General features: G+C 41.7%; 1 protein-coding gene across 1 annotated transcript; it reads right to left on the bottom strand.

The window, feature by feature from the left end:
* Positions 1 to 13344: 13344 nt before the first annotated feature.
* Positions 13345 to 18535, bottom strand: LOC144259136 (cytokine SCM-1 beta-like). The gene is made up of 3 exons (XM_077807313.1): positions 18349 to 18535; positions 15143 to 15260; positions 13345 to 14355 (listed from the first exon to the last, which is right to left on the bottom strand). The coding sequence occupies exons 1-3, from the start codon at positions 18533 to 18535 to the stop codon at positions 14199 to 14201; spliced, it is 462 nt and encodes a 153-aa protein (XP_077663439.1). The 3' UTR covers positions 13345 to 14198.
* Between the last annotated feature and the right edge of the window lie 599 nt (positions 18536 to 19134).

Here is a 19134-nt window from a genome sequence, read left to right as displayed (position 1 = left end):
TTCTGTACTATAGCAAACAAAGGACTATTTAGAACATGTATATGTGTGTGCATAGACCTCTATGCACACTCCCCGTATCAGCACCTATCATCAGTTGTTTGGGTGCTTATCTGATCTGAACCTCCCAAACCTTTTACCTTAGATTGTAAGCTCTTTGGGGCAGGGCCTCTCTTTTTTTGTTCTGTGTTTGTAAAGCACCTAGCACCATGGGGTTCTGGTCCATGACAGGGACTCCTGGAAACTATTGCAATGCAATTTATTATTGTTGTTGTTATATTTATTAATAATAATAAATATTTGCCCATCACTAATTCCATAGATAACAAAAAAGAAAGAGGTACTGTAAAACAAGCCCTCCCCACATGTGCAATGGAAACTCACTATAATGTCACATATATCGTCATATATAATCTGTCTGTACAGTGAGCTCTAACATGGATGGTATGTGCCTTAGAGGTACCTAGGGAGAAAGAAAGAGAGATTCAGATTGGATTTGTAGGATTGAGGCTACCTTGCCACAACTTTAGGAGGGGAGGAGAAAGGGAAAAAGAAACAAGATGCACATATTATATCCATCATGTAGTCTCAGTGAGAAGGCACATACCCATACTGAGAAGTGTGGTTTCTTTTTAATGAGAGGATGTTGGTGTCTATATTCATTGAGTCAGCTGCCTGGTGCTATGAGGTTATCAGTCTTAAAAGCAGCACAAGTAGAAAAATAGGATTTGACAATCAGACAAGCAGAGAGATGATCTATTAAAAGTTACAGGGAACAAAATGCCACCGGATATAGTGAGAATAAAAACATCATATTGTGAAGGGCTTTGAGACCCAATGATGAAAAGCGCTATATAACAGCTAGGTATGATGATGTTGATGATGATGCAGGCAAGTAAGAATTCTACTCCATTATCCTTCTACTAATACAAAGCCAGGCTGACAAAACCAGAGCTGACACTAGACTGTATAGTATATAACAGGCAAAAATCTTTGATATGAGCTAAGGCCCTGATTGTGCAAAAGTTTACACATGTGCTTAATTTTACACACAAGAGCAGTCCCATTGAATGCATACTGTTGCTACTCACATGTATAAAGTCAAGCTTGTGCATGTTGGAAGGATCAGAGGTTGTAAATAAATCCATTAATTCAAAATATTAGAATACTGTAGTTCTATTTTAAAAAAAATTTAAAGTAAGGAAAATCAGTTAAGTTTCTGCTGTCAACTTTAACTCTGACCCCCAAATCACTCCCAGAAATAGCTATACCATTGCTAACTATTCTTCTTCTGTATTTTTTATTTTAGAAGTGTTACAACATTTCTATGTAAACATTTTTGAAACTTTCACCCACTAAAGCTAATCGGGGTGGATAAAAATCAAGCACTGTTTTTTCATTTAAATTTGGGTTTTTTATTAAATTACAATGTTTTTTTTTTTTAAATAAATCTGTTTAAAACTCAATCTGAATTTGACAATTTATGTTAAGATATAGACCTGCTATCATCTATTAAAATCCTTTAAATAAATAACATAGTAATATGCTGAATTAACGAGCTGTCCTCAAGTTAATGCTTTATTTTTATAATAAAAAATAGTGGGAAAAGATCTTTCACTAACTTGTAAGGTCAAGCTTTATTAAGATGGCACAATATAACATGAACTAAATTAAGTATCTATATCATTTTCAGTATTTATAATGGAGTGAATTCCAAATGTCAGCACTTTCAGTCTCTGTTGTGCAGAAAAGCTTTTGTCTTAATTACTTTTTATTTCAGTTTAGCAGAAATACTTTTAATTTCACATTTGCAGTCTATTCTATTCATCAGAGTCATCTAGCATTCTTCAGCATAGCTTCTACTGTAGATGTCAACAACAGGAAAGTTGGGGGGGAAACATTTTTACTTTTTTTAAATGCTGGTTTTGTGCTTTTTTCATTGAATTCCAATTTCTATCCAAATGCAGCTTGACACTAATAATGAATAAAAAGTTAATCATTATCTAGTAAAGAAGAAATGCATCCATCACATTTTCTAACATAATGAAAAAATGTAGAAACTATTAATCTGAATAAATGTATGTTAAGCTACATAATTGCGTGACTAAATGTGTATAGTTATAGCGTATCCTCTTGGTTAGCAAAAGGACTTTCCTAATCTCATGAAAAGGTTATATTTAGTGGTAAATAAGAAAATCTACATATTTTAATGATTATACTGATAAGAATGAAATGGGAAAATAAAAGCACAAACATAAAACAATTAAAATTGATGATTTAAATAAAGGTTTTTCTGCTTGCTGATTTAAATCATGATTGAAATCAGTCATTTAAATCAAAATGACTTAAATCAGTCTACTCTGGAACTAACAGAATAATTTGTAGCAAATAATTTAATTTGATGAATTTTACCTAATTTATAGTCTGAGGATTGTTCATGAGTAACATCTGATTTTCTCAGATGTATCCATCATTTGATATTATTATTTATTGAATCATTTTGGTCAGCAATTCCTCATCTGTAGATCATTTGCAAGCAGTTTGTTGTGAGCATGCAATACTCAAAAATTGAGTTGTGTTGTAATTTTGATTGGACACATAATGTAAGTCAGGTGTTAGGTTTCCATCCCCCTGCTGGATAAACACAATTCCTAAAATTAGTTTCCCAACACTAATACTTGCATGTATGAATTCACATTTCTTTCAGCACAAATATTCCCTAATATATTGCCTTTGAAAATCTCTCTCACAAATATATGTGGACAAGAAATGCTAAAGAGGCATGCACACGGTTAAAACAAATTCGTTTAAAAACTGAAATAAATATTCACGGTGTGATACTGCACCCCATATTCTTCACAGTGATATTATGATATGATTATGACATAGTTATGATGTATTTTATGCACGCTAGGTCATGTGAGGTGTCATTGGAAAAGTTATGATTTGCTGAATATGATTATCCTATTTGTATGCATGTATCGTTTTTGTATCTGAAGTTATTAATATTGACTATGTCTCCGCATTTCAAATGTAGTTACACCTGGGGAATGCCTACTAGACAAGATGCTTTCATTCTATACAGTGGATGGGGAGTGGGCCATTAGGAAAACAATAGGCCTTAGGAAAAGCTTATCTCCCACCTGGGAAGCCTTCCTGAGAATGCTACAGAGAACCTCTAAGTAATGGCTGCTAGGACTCTACAAGGACATGTGATAAGACCACATGTCTCTAGACTCCATCTTGGGATGTCAAGTAATTTTCCACAGGCCAATCTGGGGACCAAGATTTGAAACAAAGTGTTCCTGCTATATGCAAAAGCTATATAAGGCAGGGAGTGACATCATCTGGGGTTCTTCACTCCCCACACAAGAAGACTCCTGGAAACACCTGAGGAACAAAGACTGAACTGGGGGAAGTGCTGGATCCATGCTAAAGGGATTTTTAGCCTGTGAATGGAACACCTGAGGATTCCAAGCTGCAAGCAAGTACAGCTTGTGCCTTAAGAATCTGCAGCCTGCTTGTATCATCTCTTAGGGTGAGAAACTGCTATTCATATCCAATCTATTTAGTATATTAAGTTTAGTTTGTGTTTTTTGCTTATTTGCTAGGTAATCTGCTTTGATCCATTTGCTATCACTTATAATCACTTAAAATCTATCTTATTTTTGCTTTATCTAAACCAGTGTGTGGGAATCATAACTCAGGGGCAAAAGGCTGTTGCATATTCCTCTCCACATTGAGGGAGGGGGCGAATTTTATGAGCTTATGCTGTGCAGTGCCTTGTGCAGCACAAAACGGTATAATCTTGGGTTTATACTCCAGAGGGGGTGTGTGCCTGAGGAGCTGGTAGTAGCTTTCCCCTGCAAGGGCTAGTCAGTGAGCCTGCTTGTAACTGCAGTTGAGTGTGTCCCTACCTGTATGTATGCTGGTGAAAGTGAAAGCTCGAGGGCTCTGTAGCTTGTCACAGCAGTACAGTGTGATCAGGAGCCCAGGTTGGTGGGTCAGGGGGTTCAGGGGTACCTCAGTTCCAGGTGGCACCCCTGGGGGAACCCATCACACAGGGAAGATTTGTTGAATTATTTGTCCAGCTCCGTTCACTACAGGTAAGAAGGAAATACTATACATTCTACAGAGATGCTGACTCACTTCATTCCTCTGTGGTAAATAAGTAAGATTTGGCGTATGGAGTGCTCTGAATTCTACATCTTACATTATTATTATTATTAGTTTATTTATGTATTTATTCTCTGACCATCATGCCTAGGAGCTCCAGTCATACACCAGGACCCAATTGTGCTAGGTGCTGTACCAACACAGAAGAAAAAAGACAATCCTTGCCCCAATACTGTTATGAATGATAAGCCTGTGGACTTCATAAAAGACCAGCTATGGCTGTGGAAATTGAACGTTTCTAGTGGCAAGGTACTTCACTTCTTGAGTACAAATAGGCACCTGCTATTTGGCTCTCCTAACTTGCAAGCTGTGCTTGGCATGTCTGTTATGCTTCTGTGTTGCTTGATCCTGAGTTCCTTGGTTTCATTTAAGGAGCTTAAAAACTCTTCTGGCTATATTGGGAGAGTTTTGTAAACTTGAACAAAAGCTATTCAATTTCTGGTGTTCAAAACTTACCTAATTTCCTTTACACAGACACTTTGGCTTTCAAAATTATACTGGCAATGCCTGCAGAATTTGTACCCTCATTGAATCAAAGCAATTTGGTTTGAAGAGTTTACAGACTCTTCACGCAAGGCCTGGGAAGTTTATTCAACTCCATTATGCACCATCACGAAATTTATAAACTCCACACAGAGATCTGAGAGGTTCAAATACCTGTAATAAATAAATTCAGAATTAATCAAAAATAAATAAATTCAGAATTAATCAGACAACCTTCTAAAAAATACTCCAATACACTAGATCTAGTCTGGAATCTGCTCAGGTCTCAAAAACAAAGGAAGATTAAATGTGGCAGTAAGTGGAGGAGACCTCTGAGAAAAACCAATGCACAGCAAACAGAAGTGTTGGTGGTTTAGTGAGTAGCTCTCTTCCTTCAGAAAAAACATTGAACCAGCACCTCCGTAAAATATTAAAGGGGGTGGTGCTGCAGGCAGTTCATATTTTCTGGTGAGCTGTAAAAGCAAGTTCCTTATCATGACTGGGCATTAAAATAGTCTTCTTTACTTTTTTACATAACTGTTCTGCTTTGCTATATGCTATTAAACAGCTGCCACATTCCAACACAGAGGTGGCGGCATCTCGATGGTGGGTGAAGTAATTTGTGATTTTTTTTTAGGACAGAATGTCTGATTTTTATTACTAGGAACTCATTTTTTGTTGGAATTCAGCCTGCAGGGCAAAAACTAACTGTGGGAAAAGAGGGATTTTTATATGTAACTGGTTGGAAAACCATTCCCAGAGAGTAGTTATCAGTGGTTCACAGTCATGCTGGAAGGGCAAAACAAGTGGGGGCCTGCAGGGATCAGTTCTGGGTCCAGGTCTGTTCAATATCTTCATCAACGATTTAGATAATGGCATACAGAGTACACTTATAAAGTTTGCAGACGATACCAAACTGGGAGGGGTCGCAATGTGCTTTGGAGGATAGGATTAACATTCAAAATGATCTGGACAAACTGGAGAAATGGTCTGGAGTAAATAGGATGAAATTCAATAAGGACAAATGCAAAATACTCCATTTAGGAAGGAACAATCAGTTGCACACATACAAAATGGGAAATGACTGCCTAGGAAGGAGTATTGCGGAAAGGGATTTTGGGGGGGCATAGTGAATCTCAAGCTAAATATGAGTCAAGAGTGTAATGCTGTTGCAAAAACAAGCAAACATCATTCTGGGATGTATTAGCAGGAGAATTGTAAGCAAGACATGAGAAGTCATTCTTCGACTCTACTCAGCGCTAATTAGGCCTCAGCTGGAGTATTGTGTCAGGAAGGATGTGGACAAATTGGAGAAAGTCCAGAGAAGAGCAACAAAAATGATTAAATGTCTAGAAAACATGACTTATGAGGGAAGATTGAAAAAACTGGGTTTATTTAGTCTCGAAAAGAGAAGACTGAGAGGGGGACATAACAGTCTTCAAGTATGTAAATGGTTGTTACAAGGAGGAGGGATAAAAAATGTTTTTCTTAACCTCTGAGGATAGGACAAGAAGCAATGGAGTGAAATTGCAGCAAGGGCAGTTTAGGTTGGACATTAGGAAAAACTTCCTAATTGTGAGGGTGGTTAAGCACTGGAATAAATTGCCTAGGGAGGTTGTGAAGTCTCCATCACTGGAGACTTTTAAGAGCAGGTTAGACAAACACCTGTCAGGGATGGTCTAGATAATACTTAGTCCTGCCACGAGTGCAGGGGACTGGACTAGATGACCTCCTGAGATCCCTTCCAATCCTATGATTCTATGTACAGGAATGTAAGTGTATAAATGTTAATAATAATGGTGATGATAATAATAATAGAACTAAAATGCTGTGTAAGGGCTTATCTACACACAGAAATTGTGCCATTTTAACTATACTAGTATAATTAGTTATACACCTCCATCCCCAACCCCAGTGTAGATGCAGTTATACCAGTATAAATGTGCATACTGTGGTATAATTTATTTCCATCAGGAAGGGGAATAAGCTATACCAGTACGTGTATAAGTATATTGGTAAAAAATGACACCCTAACGGAAATAATTATGCCGTTATAAAAATTGTGTGTAGTCCTGACTTAAAAGTCACAAGTGATTGACAGCTCAGGTGCTTCTGTTTGCTCTGTAAGTGGCCATGTGCCCCCTGGTGGTCAGATAACTCAATCCAGCCACTTATTTCAATCAAAGTGCAAGGAAGGAATTAGCGCACAGCATTGAGAATGTTGCTCTCTTTGGGGAAGGCAGTGTACCTCATTTTGTCAGAACCATTTAGCTCACCTCTGTTTCTGAGGCCACCCGTGTAGCACACTCCATGGGGCATGGCTTCTTAGCGCAGTATGTCTTAGTTAATTGACTCTAGTAGATCAAGTCCAGCTAAGTGAATGCCTTTGAAGGAGAGATCCCTTCATCACAACTTGCACTGTAGCAATTTCTGTTAATCAAGTTTATTTATAGTCAGGGTAGGATTACCCAGTTGTTATGCTGGGTTCCATAATATGGCCTTTTCTTTCTAGCGTTCCACAGAGTGACACTTTGCAACCATTGGTTGGTAACTGATATTCACAAGATGTAGTTTCCCAGGCAGGGAGCAGCTGAGAAACAGACCAAGGGCATTCTCCGTTTAGTAATAGAGCTGTCAAGCTGAAATGCAGAACCAGAGCACTGCAGTGAAGCATCACTAATGTGCACAGTAGCTTAGGTATTAAGTTCGCTAAGGAATAAAAAGGGCAGGCAAAGAACACTCAGGCAAATGTGTAACAGATAGCTACAAGTGGGAGGAATGTCAGCTTTGAACCCTCACTCTAATAATCTCTTGCATAAGCTTTTATATAAGCAGCCAGTCTCCTCATAGTACCTATCCTTGGGGGTGGGCTCCCAGCATTCCCTAGGGCTGGCTACTCCTCAAGCAGCTGTCCCTCTGGAGAGCCTCTCCTTGGAATATGAGTGAATCAGCCACCCCCGGAGAACCCTAGAGTGCAGGTGATAGGAGAAGCACAGGCCCCAGGGAAGACTGAGCTCCTGCTGTCTAGTTTTGTGGCTAATGGCAGAATTCTAGCCCTGCCAGGTTTTGCCACCTTCGACTCAAAACAACATTTTACTTGCAATGTAAATGAACCCAAGGCAACACAGCTGTTGTACTGGGTGGGGCCAAGGCATGATGTGCATGGAAATATCCACCTCGGAGTATTTCTGAGGCACCATTAATAATGGAAGATGACAGTTTGGGGGGGGCTAAGATTCACGTCAGTTCTTATGTCATTTGGATCTATTTGCTCAGGCAATGCTACAGGGAACCCCATGGATACAGTAGCTGTAATTTTTTTTATATAACAGGAGCCCCTACAGACCCCCTACCACTAGACACGCAGCATTGCCAGCTCTCGCGCTTTTATCATGAGTGTGATGATATTTGGTGTGTTTCTTAAAGCCCCAGCTCCTGGAGGCATCTGATCAGGTGAGAAGTTCAGCTTTAATTTTTTAATATGTAAGTTTCTTGCCCTCACAGTAGTAGAGAAAAGCTTGAAAATGTGACTGAATGTAACCCTGAAATCTCAAAACCCAGAAGGCAAAGAGAAAGAACTCCTCATTAAAAACAAATCAATTTTTTAACCTAATCTCATGGTTTTGGGGCCTCATTCATGATTTTTAAATGTGTGGGGTTGGCAATATTGGGCACTGCACAAACGCATGTTAAAAGACAACTTCTTCCCCTAAGAGCTCACAGTCTCAATAGAGAAGACAGATAAAGTATCATTGTCCTCATTTAATTTATGGGGAGGTTAAGGCATAAAGAAAGCAAGTGACTTGACTGCAAGTGACTTGACTTGAAAATACTAAGTCAAATCGCCTTTCTCTACACACTTTTTAGCACCTCTACTTCCCATCCGGGTCAGAACGAGGAAATGCAGAGACATATGCAAAAGCACAATAATGGAAATTAAAGACTGGTTCTTATTGCTCTGAACCAGGTCACCTTTCCCAGCTGATTATGGAAGGAGGCAGCATGTTTAGTGGTTAGGGCAGGGGGGTGAGAGGAGTCTGGCGAGCTGGGTTATCTCCTCAGCTCCACCACTGGCTCACTAAGTGATTCACTAAGTCACTAAGTGACCCTAAGTGCATCCGATGAAGTGAGCTGTAGCTCACGAAAGCTTATGCTCAAATAAATTGGTTAGTCTCTAAGGTGCCACAAGTACTGCTGTTCTTTTAAAGTGACCTTTGTTGAGTCCTATCTCCTTCATGCTTCCGTTTACTCTTGTGTAAAATGGGGCAGTAAAACAGGCCACTGTGTTGTAAAGCGTTTTCAAATCTCATGATGCCAGGTGCAATCTCAAGCACTTGTCTCATTCCTGGCATTCCGGAACTCATACATAAAGGTGCAGATGACAAAAATGAAGCAACTGAAGAGATAGGCTGAGAAACCTCTTCAGATATGAATAACTCTCAGTGACATTCGGTGCACACTCTCTCTTTTGTGAGTGGTTACTATTCACTCATGAAGAAGGAGCAGAACATTGCCTCTGGAGCAGATTAGATGCCATTCTGATAAGTGCCTTAAAAGTATGTAGATAGAGGCTAGACTGGTTGGTTTATTAGGGAAAATGTCTGTGACACTGTTGATCACAGGGTGAGCACAGTGTATCCATTGATAGTTCTGCATGAGTCAAATGACGGGATAAAACCCGTGCTTGCATTATGGGAATGTAAGTGAAAATCACTCTGGTGGGATTAACAATGGTTTCCCCCAAACTTACTGATCCTGACTTTGTTCTGTAGCTGTGTCATTTGTTTATTAGGCCTCGTCTACCCTGGGGATTTCAGCCTTTGGTAGCTGCACACCCCTAGTATAGATGGGGAAAGTACCTCTGCAGTTTACTCCAGTTTGAAACAGGGGTAAGCTACCCCTTACTAAGCCTTGACATTGTAGCATGCTGCTGGCACTGTAAGATGAAGTCTGGATATTATGCCCAGTTGTTGGAATGAGTTGAGGAGAATGGGATTTCTAGTATCTCAGAACTGTACATGTAAACCAGACATAATGAGCATTTGTATCAAATAATAGCTTGAGAAGGCGATGACTCCTAACACTCAGCCGCTGCTGTGTTGGAAAGAAGGTTCCTACACGTGCTTTGTTCTGTAGATTTAATTTTCTACTTGACTGGTTTGAAAATAATTTCTCTCTCCGTACCAAGAAGCTAGCACAGTACCTCTGGCTGGTACATTCCGTCGATATTTAACCACCTGTGTTCCAGTTCACCACTTTCCTGTCCTGAAAAGCTCTAGTTAGAACTGGGCCCTCAGAGTAACCATGCTGTGAAGAGCCGCAGAGGCACAACTGCTGTATCATCAAGGCCCAGAACTTGACTTTTGCTTGTTTGACCTCGATTCTCTTTCCCTCCATCATTAAGCTGCTCAGGCAAGGTCGATCCCTCTGGTCTGAAGTCAGCTGGAACTGGATTGCTACAATCCAAAGCACACGCTGGTCACTGGTGAATGTTTAAATGAATAAATAGGCTAAAGATCATGTGGAAGTTGCTTTTCATAGTGTCACAGAGTTTACGGCCAAAAGGGACCATTAGATCACCTAGTCTGACCTCCTGTATTGCAGAATCCCTTAAATTTCACCCAGTTACCCTTATACTGAGCCCGAAAACTTGTATTTTTCAGTCTTGATCTGAAATAAGATTCTTCTCTCTCCAAAGTCTACAATCTGCATTGGTACAGGGGGCAGTGAGGGAGAGAGGAGTGAAGCTTTGTCTTTATTGCTATGTAATTTCAAGTCCTATTATGCTATTCAGCCGTGCATCATACCTTTATCTATCAACCCTTCTCCACATAAGGCGCCTAGCAAACCGTTAAATTATAATGACACAAAGCAACGAAAACATCCTGAAATTGCATAAAGCAAAACTCAAATAAAATGCTTATTGGCCAACTAAAACAGCCATCAACATGTGTGCTCAGCCTTCTCCGCTCCCCCTTCCCCCCCATCTGCCCAATCTAGTTAGATTATAAACTCCTTGGGGCAGAGACTTTCTGCTCTCCTGTGTGCATACAGTGAGCTCCATGCTTGATTGGTCCTCAGGCACTACCATAATAAACCTGATTAATCAGCATCCGAAGCAACAGAGCGTCAGTGGTTATAGGAGGACTCGGATACTGAGTGGTTTAATATTGTTTTCAAGGCATGTTGGTTACTAGTACTGGTTTGTGCATAAATTTTCAATGCCACCGTTGCTGAAGTCCTAAAGAAATTGTTAGAAAAAGAAACAGACTACAGTTCGACGAATCCCTCTCTGTGCAGCGATATGGTGGAAAGGTTGGAGTCACTGGAGCTCTGACAATTTACACTGGCTGAGGAGCTGCCTCATGGCACCCATCTGTGTCCAGGGCTCCGTTCACCTAGCACAGTTGTTCCTGTGAAGGATCTCTGCGTGTTGCCAGTATTTCCCCCTGCAGGAGAAGAATGACCTTCACATGCGCGGTGTCTGACTGTGGGTGAGCGGGTTGCTCCACATCCAGAGGTGTTATCTGTTACTAGCGCTGGTGGCGGTTAGTGTTTTTAGAGTTAATAGCCAGGGCCTAGGGCCAGGAGTTACTGCTGACTTGTTATGTAACCAGGGTGAGTCCTTAGGGTAAGATCGTGACCTGCCCTTACACCAGAACACAGGAGAGTAAGGGGTGCAAAGTCCTGCCATATTCCCCTGCACAGGCTACCTGCATGACAGGTCACAGCATGGTATGGGCCGGGGGGAGGATATAGAGAATGGACAGGCAGGGAATGGGCAGAGCTCTGGCACCGTCCCCCTCCAATACATCAGCTGGCAGAGCAGTGCTGAGCTGGCCTGGAGGGAGAATTCATCTGCTGCTGTCACAGAGCCGAAGAAAGCTACCTCCCCACAAGAGCAAGGGGGAGCCAGGAGCAAAATGTCTCTCTGAGTTGAAATTCCCTCCCTGGTCTGCTTGTGGGGCAGTGTAATGCTCCAATCCAGCTCTTAATCTCCTTGTGTTGCAGGGTCCCTTTTATAAAATGGCAATCATCGTTCTGACCTTTATAAAGCTCTTTGAGAGCCTCGGAAGTGCCAAAGCAAGGCAAAGTAGTTATTCATTATGAACCACTAGGGTGCGCATAGCAACAGAGGTGGAAATCATTTGCAACTGCCTATGTGGAGAGAGCTAGAGACAGCGTAAGGACTAGTGTAAGCAGTGCTTCATTAAACAATGGTGAAGGCAAAGCCGGCCAATCTTGGGCCACGTCTACACTACCCGCCGGATCGGCGGGTAGTGATCGATCCCCGATCGCTCTGCCGTCGACTCCAGAACTCCACCAGGGCAAGAGGCGGAAGCGGAGTCGACGGGGGAGCAGCGGCCGTCGATCCCGCGCCGCGAGGATGAGAAGTAAGTGATTCTAAGTCAATCTAAGACACGTTGACTTCAGCTACGCTATTCTCATTGCTGAAGTTGTGTATCTCAGATCGATCCCCACCCCCAGAGTAGACCAGGCCTTAGAGGATTATAGACTTGCTGTGAAGAGCTGACTTGGACTAGGAACCTCACAGAGTACTTGATTCTCACTATCGCTGTTATAGTGAATGATAAACAGTATATATTGCTGTGAGCAAAGAGAAAGGGAGGAGTAGCTGGGGTGTTTGTTCTCTATTCTTGTACCTTTCTCTCCTCTTTGAGAGTGATCTCCAGCTGGAGTTCAGGCAACAGCAAGTCTGTTGCGATGGGAACCTCCAGCTGTTCCTTTGTCAAGATGTACATTTCTCACTCACAATTTCATTGACACGTGGCTGGGGCGTTGGATAGCTTTTCCATCAGTGAGGTTCTGGTGTGTGTGTGTTCCTCAGAATTGTAACATGTCTCAGTATGACCATGCAACAGAAGCTTATATCTTTACATACAATATCGCCACGCATATTTCAACAGGACAATAATGTTCAGCAGGTTATGAGGTTTTTCAAATGATACCTCACAAGGCATGTATTGTATAAAACTTATCATAGTTTTGTAAAAAGTGTGCATATGGGGGTACAGACTATCAAACCCGCTCTGAAGTCAATGCCATTTCCTGCAGCAGTGGAGAAATAAGGGTGGCATGGTATGGTATTCCCACCCTTACTTCTCTGCTGGTGGTGGTGGTGGCACTGCCTTCAGAGCTGGGCGCCCGGTCAGCAGCCATCACTCGACTCCGCCTTCAGAGCTGGATGGCCAGAAAGCAGCAGCAGAAGTAAGGGTGGCATATTGCGGTGGGTAAACTGTGAACAATACCATTTTTCCCGGAAAGCTTCTCACCCCCACCCCACCCAGAACACATTTCATCCCCCACTTTGAGAACAGTGACACAGAATGAGAGGTTGGGGAGGAATGCTTTCTGCAGTGTTAACTAGAAGAGAGAATTGAAGAGCTGGAGTGATGTGAACTCGTCTATACAATATAGGAATACAGAGTATATGAAAGCTTGGATGCAAATTCCATCTATTGACTGTTAGCTATTGAAGGTAGCAGAACATGTTGCTGGAAAAGTAATTTCTCCTAGACTGACAATAAAATCTTGGATTTGTGCTATAACCTCCATACCCCCACTGCATGATCTCCATACATGTCACATACATGCAAACACATACCATTTGACCATAGAGTTGCAAGAATTTTATTAATTTACAAAAAAATAAAAAGACACCACAGTTATTAGAATCCATTCATTTCTAAAATGTAATTTACATTTACACTGAATATTCTTGAGCCCCTTGGACAGGGCTCTCCACTAGTTGGAGAATAAGAGATTGGTACATAGGATTGGCATCAAACACAGTCTCCTGCTTCCAGCCATGGCTTACACATGATGCTTCAGAGCAATGCAAAGGAATAAAATAAAGCAGCTGTTTCAGATCTATCTCATACCAGTGTAAATAAGGAGTAACTTCACAGAAGTCAGTGGGCTAGATCCTCCACTGGTGTAAATCTGCATCAGGTTACACTCTCTAGACTGATCATCACTTATACTGGGAGAGGACCTGTCCCAATGAATTTGCATTGTTGCAAAGTGGGAGGAGAATCAGACCCAATACATCTAGCTAATTCTCTCCTGAATTTTGCAGTTATCAGATGATGCCCTGGAGCATGAGGGTTGTTTACTTATAGCTTATATAGTTATTAATTATCATAAAATTATCCAGACCCATTTTAAAGTCCAGCCCCAGTGTCTGACACCGACCTCCTTCATCTGTGAGTTCCACAGGTTGATCAAACCCTCTATGAAGTAGTTTTACCTACATCCTTGTCCTTACTGTATAAAAGTTCATCCAGGTGGAGGGGGGGATGCCTACACACAGCAATAAATAATTAATGAACATTTCAGAAAATAAACCTGAAAACAGTGCGGAAAAGTCCAGCTATAAAATGGAATGATTCTCAGTCAGCTCTGCCCTAATGATTAATGGATTCTGATGTGCCCATGTTAGTTCAGAGATTTTATTTCCAATTAACACCTAGAAGAAGTTACAAGCAGTTGCTGAGGGTCAGGCTGGTACATCCATTTAGTTAATTGCCATTGGGCTTGGCCTTGGGTTTGGGTTTGGACTTGCGCTTCTTGTTGGATCTTCTGGGGCCAGGTCCTTTATCCAGGAATTTTATGGCATCCTGCACCCATTTAAGATCAGGCTGCACACAGATCTTGATGCCTCGTTTGGTGATGAACCTGCAGGGGAAGAAAAGGAAAACCAGGCTGCCATTAAAATTCTTCTCTGTGCATGTTTCTATTCTGTGGCCTATGTGGTGTGGTACAAAGGTTTTGTCTGCAGGCATTCGGGATGGCTGCATCACTAAAGAGTGGAAAAGCCAGGAATGAGCTGGCTCTGCTGTATGGTATGGACATCAACTCTACATACATGGTATGTGTGTGTGTGTGTGTGTGTGTGTGTATATATATAGTGTATTCATATACATACATAGACATATGCTGTATAGCCAGAAATTTCAAAAGAGCTAAGCACCTGGCATACTGAGTTGGCCCCTCATTTATCCCACAAGAACCAAAATTAAACAGATGCTCATGAGATTGAAGGACTGGTCACATCCTTTAGAAGGAGGGATAATCACACTTCGCTGTTCTGTACGTTTCCTTCACACAGCTCAGCGCAATGCACCTCATTGCCAATTCACAGCACCGTTTGCTATTCCCCAGCATGCCACTCAAAACAGCTCTTGCTCTTTGTGAGATTTCCTCCCAATTTCTTGATCAAAAAGGTTTGTCTGTTCAATCAATCAGATGCTCCTCTGAACAGCACAAATCCTCCAGACCTTTGGAGGTTCATCCACTAACAGTTACTACATGCTTGAAATGAAAGAATGCTCTTCAGTAGTATGTTTTGGTCAGACTGAAGACCCTCATGTTTGCTGTGATTCAGTTCTACCCCTGTCCTTCCTCTCCTGCTATCAGCAGCATGTGTCTCTAGATTAGTATGAAGAGTGGTCCAGATACTTACATCACAGCTTTTACTGGTATGTTCTGGTTCTCATATTTAACAAGTCGTCTGATGTCCAGCTGCTGTGTGGACAGGTCTACACAGGAGCTTCTGGGCGCAATTTGACTTGCAACACTTCCTACAGGGGAAAAAAATAGATGGTAAATTAATGCTAAATGAACACTCATTCTTTACACTAAGTGGAAATTATTGCGTGTTAAATTACAATTGAAATACCTATAGATGTATGAACTGGGATCCATTTCCTAAGTATGCTTCTTACATAGGAGCTATACAACCAAACTCCTGATCATCTGAGATCATTAAAAAGCCTAGGCAATTGTTGTAAGAGTAAATGTCTTGGCCAAATTCCAGTGTGGATAGTAATTACATTCTGCCTTCCTAAATTGCCTCAGTAGTTTCAGCTGGGTCCATTGCTCTTCACTTTCTCTCCTAAACTGTCACGTAGCAGTGCTTTGCTGTCAGAGGGCTGCTGGGTTCCCAGAGACGGCTTGAAGCGATCTGTGTACATAAAGTATCCAAAGCATTTTGGGTTCTTCTGGGACGTAAGGTTCTGGATGAATCTGCGATACTTTAATTAAAAGTGGGCGTGTGAGCACGTGTGTGCCTGTCAGCTTCACTCGGAAATAGATGTGCATCACATGCTGCAACCAGGTGTGTGCATGCAATAATCCTAAGAGTTGGTGCTTGCGTAGCACCTTTGCTGGGAGGATCTCAACCTACTTTACCAAGGAAGATCAGTATTATCATCCCCGTTTCACAGGAGAAGAAACTGGGGCACTCTGATTTAGGGTATGACGCTTGAGACATCCTGGGTCTGATTTTCAGAGGTGTGGAGTACCCAGAAAGTCTTGAAAGCACCCAAAAACGCCGGCAACCAGCAAAAGTGTCCACTTTTGAAAAAGTAGGTGTAAGAAGCAGAGTGGGATTAGAATCTGGGGACTCTGAATTAAAATCCCCAAATGTGGCCACTGGATTTACTGCCTGCCCATGTGGGATTATTTCCACCCTCTCACACCTGGCTCTAAAGCGTATTCCCTATACAAGCAGAGTTTCTCTAAGTGGTTTGGAAGGGGTTTGAGTGGATATCCGCTTTTCTGATGCAAAGATGTGTGCCTATAACTCCCTTGTCTGCCCATTTCTTAACACTGCCCTTTCTGATCCCTCTTATGCTGCTCAAATCCCTCTCCGCTTTCCTCTCTGTCTCCCACATACTTATGTTACTCCATTCTTTTCTTCTGCCTCCTGCTGCCTTCTGTTTTCTTCTTCACTTCATTTCTCTCCCCACTTTGCTGCTGCTGTTGCTCCGCTTCTTCCACTCCATTCCCTGGGGCTCTTACTCTCCTTCCCAGCAAAATTTTTGTTTCCCTCTGTTCCAATAATTTTTTAAAAATCAAACCCACTTAGAGGACAATTAACTACAGTGGGGGGAAAATCAAATGCTTCAGTTTGCCTCTCTCCTCCCCCTTCCTATTCACCTGCCTTTGGAAGTTCTGTATCTTCTACCCAATTGCTCACATCCACAGAATCACTTCTAACGGGGCTACCACCTGAGACTTTTGATCTCTGCCCCATCTCCCCACATATCACCTGCTATGCACAGTCCTTCTACAGAAAGTTTCAGCTACATTTTATGGCAAATTATACTGTCAGGTACACAGGATTGGAACAGCAACAACAAACATACACTACAGGGGTGAGCCCTCTGGATGTCTAGTGCAGATTATTTTGCGTTTGTGTGGGTGGGGTTGTGTTTGGGGTTTGTGGAGTTTTGTGAAGGTACTTTTTTTATACTCATCATTGTGTATTCTTGTAGTTCTACCTGAACTGGGTATGACTGTGATTGTGTATGTGGTTTTTTTGTTCTTCTTGCACGCATCTGTTTATGTGTATTTGTACATGTGCTTGTGTGTGTGCGGATGAGCTTTTGCAACAAGTGTGGTCTATTACAAGTGTCATGGTCTATTAATTGTTCATGATTAATAGGAAAAAGATCTAAGTGTCGCTGTGGACAGTTAATTTAAAAGACCCATGTGAAGCTGTGCTCCTAAAAACAAAACAAGTGTGTAAACCTTATTAAGAAAGAAATAGCGAATAAGACTGAAAATATCATAATTTCATTGTATCAATGAATGGTGTCATGTAGTCTTGAATGCTGTCTTCATTTCTAGCCACCCCACCTCAAAAAGGATTTAGCACAAATACACAAGGATTCCACAGAAAGTCAATAAAAATTACTAGAGTCTTGGGAAGATTTCCATACAAGGAGAGACTAAAAGACCAGGACTATATAAATCAGAGCGGAGACAAATAAGAAGTGACATGATAAATATAAGAGCTGCCATACTGGATCAGACCATGGTCCATCTTGCCTAGTATCCGGTCTCTGACAGAGGTCAACACCAGAGCTTCAGGAGGAGAGTACAGAATAGTGCAATTATGGAATGATCCACCCCATCTTCCACTCCCAGCTTTTGGTAGTCAGAAGTTTTGGGTTGCCCCAAGCATGGGATTGTGTCCCTGACCATGTTGGCTAATCGCCATTGATGGACCTAGCCTTAGAGCCCTGAGCTGATACAAAATTTGTATCTGTATCCAATCCGCAAAAATGATCTGCAGATATCCGCACCCTCAGATGCAAATATCCACAGATTTGCAGGGCTCTACCCATCCTCCATGAACTTATCCAGTTCTTTTTTGAACCCAGCTATAATAAGACAAAAGTACATACAGTAATGAACAGACTGTAGAAAATGAACTGGGAGCTCTCAGTTTTCATAACATTAGAAGAAGGGCACAACCAACAACATTAAAAGCCAACAGCCTTGAAACTGCCTGAAAGACATGCTTTTTATAAAATGCATAATCAACCTTTGGAACTCATTACCACAATATATCAGGAAGATCAAAAAAGTTTTAGACATTTATATGGATAATGAGAGCATCCATTGATGCTTTAGTTAAACTCAAAGGTTTGCAGGGGATATAAGCCCTCTTGGGCATAAACCAATCACCAGTTGATAGGGGTTAGGAAGAAACTTCTCCTGTGGGCAAGTTATTCCATAACTGTTCACTATCAGTTTTCTCACTCCTTCCTCCTACATACTGGGTACCGGTCACTGCCCGAGACAAGACACTGGATTGGATGGACCACGGGGCTGATATAGTATGGCTATTGCTACGTTTCTGTTGAGTTGAAAACTTACCTCTCACGGTGCTCACAGTAAAGAGGCCGAGACAGAAAATGACCAGGATGTCTGTGCCGTGGAGTTTCATTGTTGATGGCTTCCTTGGAGTGGCAGAGGTGAAAATGATAATCGGAGCCCCTTTCACCAAGCTTATATATCTTGCAATGGTCAGCTCACTTCCTGAACTCAATGAAAGGGGCGTCATGGTGGGGGTGAGTAGAGATGGAAATTTTGAGAAGCAATCAGTACTTTTTTTAAAGGTGCAGAAAACTCCTCCCTTCCCTTGCTAGACCCCTCTGAAGGCTTTTTCCTGCCACAAACTGAGCTGTGGTTGCCTCTTGCTAACACTTTGAAAGCATGTCTTATTTTAGGCTGAAAAAAAAATCACCTTTCTGCAGTGGAAACCAGTAATGTTCCTGTCCTTTGATATCTAGGCTATGAGCATTCAAAATTATAACCCACCACAGAGGCAAAGAGTGACGGCTCAGAGCTAGGTCACTCCAGGACCACTTAAAAGGGAAACATGAGTTACAAGAGAGGATCATTTGCTAATGGAAACAGGAATCAATTGGTTTGTCCTTAGCAGCTATACGTCAGTGGTGGCTGTGACATTACCCTGGATACAATCTGGATTGATGGACAGCTGTGTCACCTCAATTTTCCAACCTGGGATGCCTTTTACACTGCTTCGCTGTGAGAGCAACCACTCTTAGTCTGCTCACCAGTGATGGATTAACTCACAGACTCATAGGCCCCGTGCCCAGTGCCCCTGGCCAATTTGGGGCCCCCCATAGGAGTACCAGA

Source organism: Eretmochelys imbricata, chromosome 1, assembly GCF_965152235.1.
Source record: "Eretmochelys imbricata isolate rEreImb1 chromosome 1, rEreImb1.hap1, whole genome shotgun sequence".
NCBI classification, from domain to species: domain Eukaryota; kingdom Metazoa; phylum Chordata; order Testudines; family Cheloniidae; genus Eretmochelys; species Eretmochelys imbricata.
This window is presented reverse-complemented; position numbering and strand designations above follow the sequence as displayed.

What these genes read in the sequence shown, in the direction of transcription:
- LOC144259136 (XM_077807313.1), bottom strand. Translation starts at nt 18,535, where the DNA reads ATGACGCCCCTTTCATTGAGTTCAGGAAGTGAGCTGACCATTGCAAGA. An exon ending in TACTGTGAGCACCGTGAGAG is followed by an intron (nt 15,261 to 18,348) that starts GTAAGTTTTCAA and finishes TTTCCCCTGTAG; the next exon opens with GAAGTGTTGCAAGTCAAATT. An exon ending in ATACCAGTAAAAGCTGTGAT is followed by an intron (nt 14,356 to 15,142) that starts GTAAGTATCTGG and finishes CTTCCCCTGCAG; the next exon opens with GTTCATCACCAAACGAGGCA.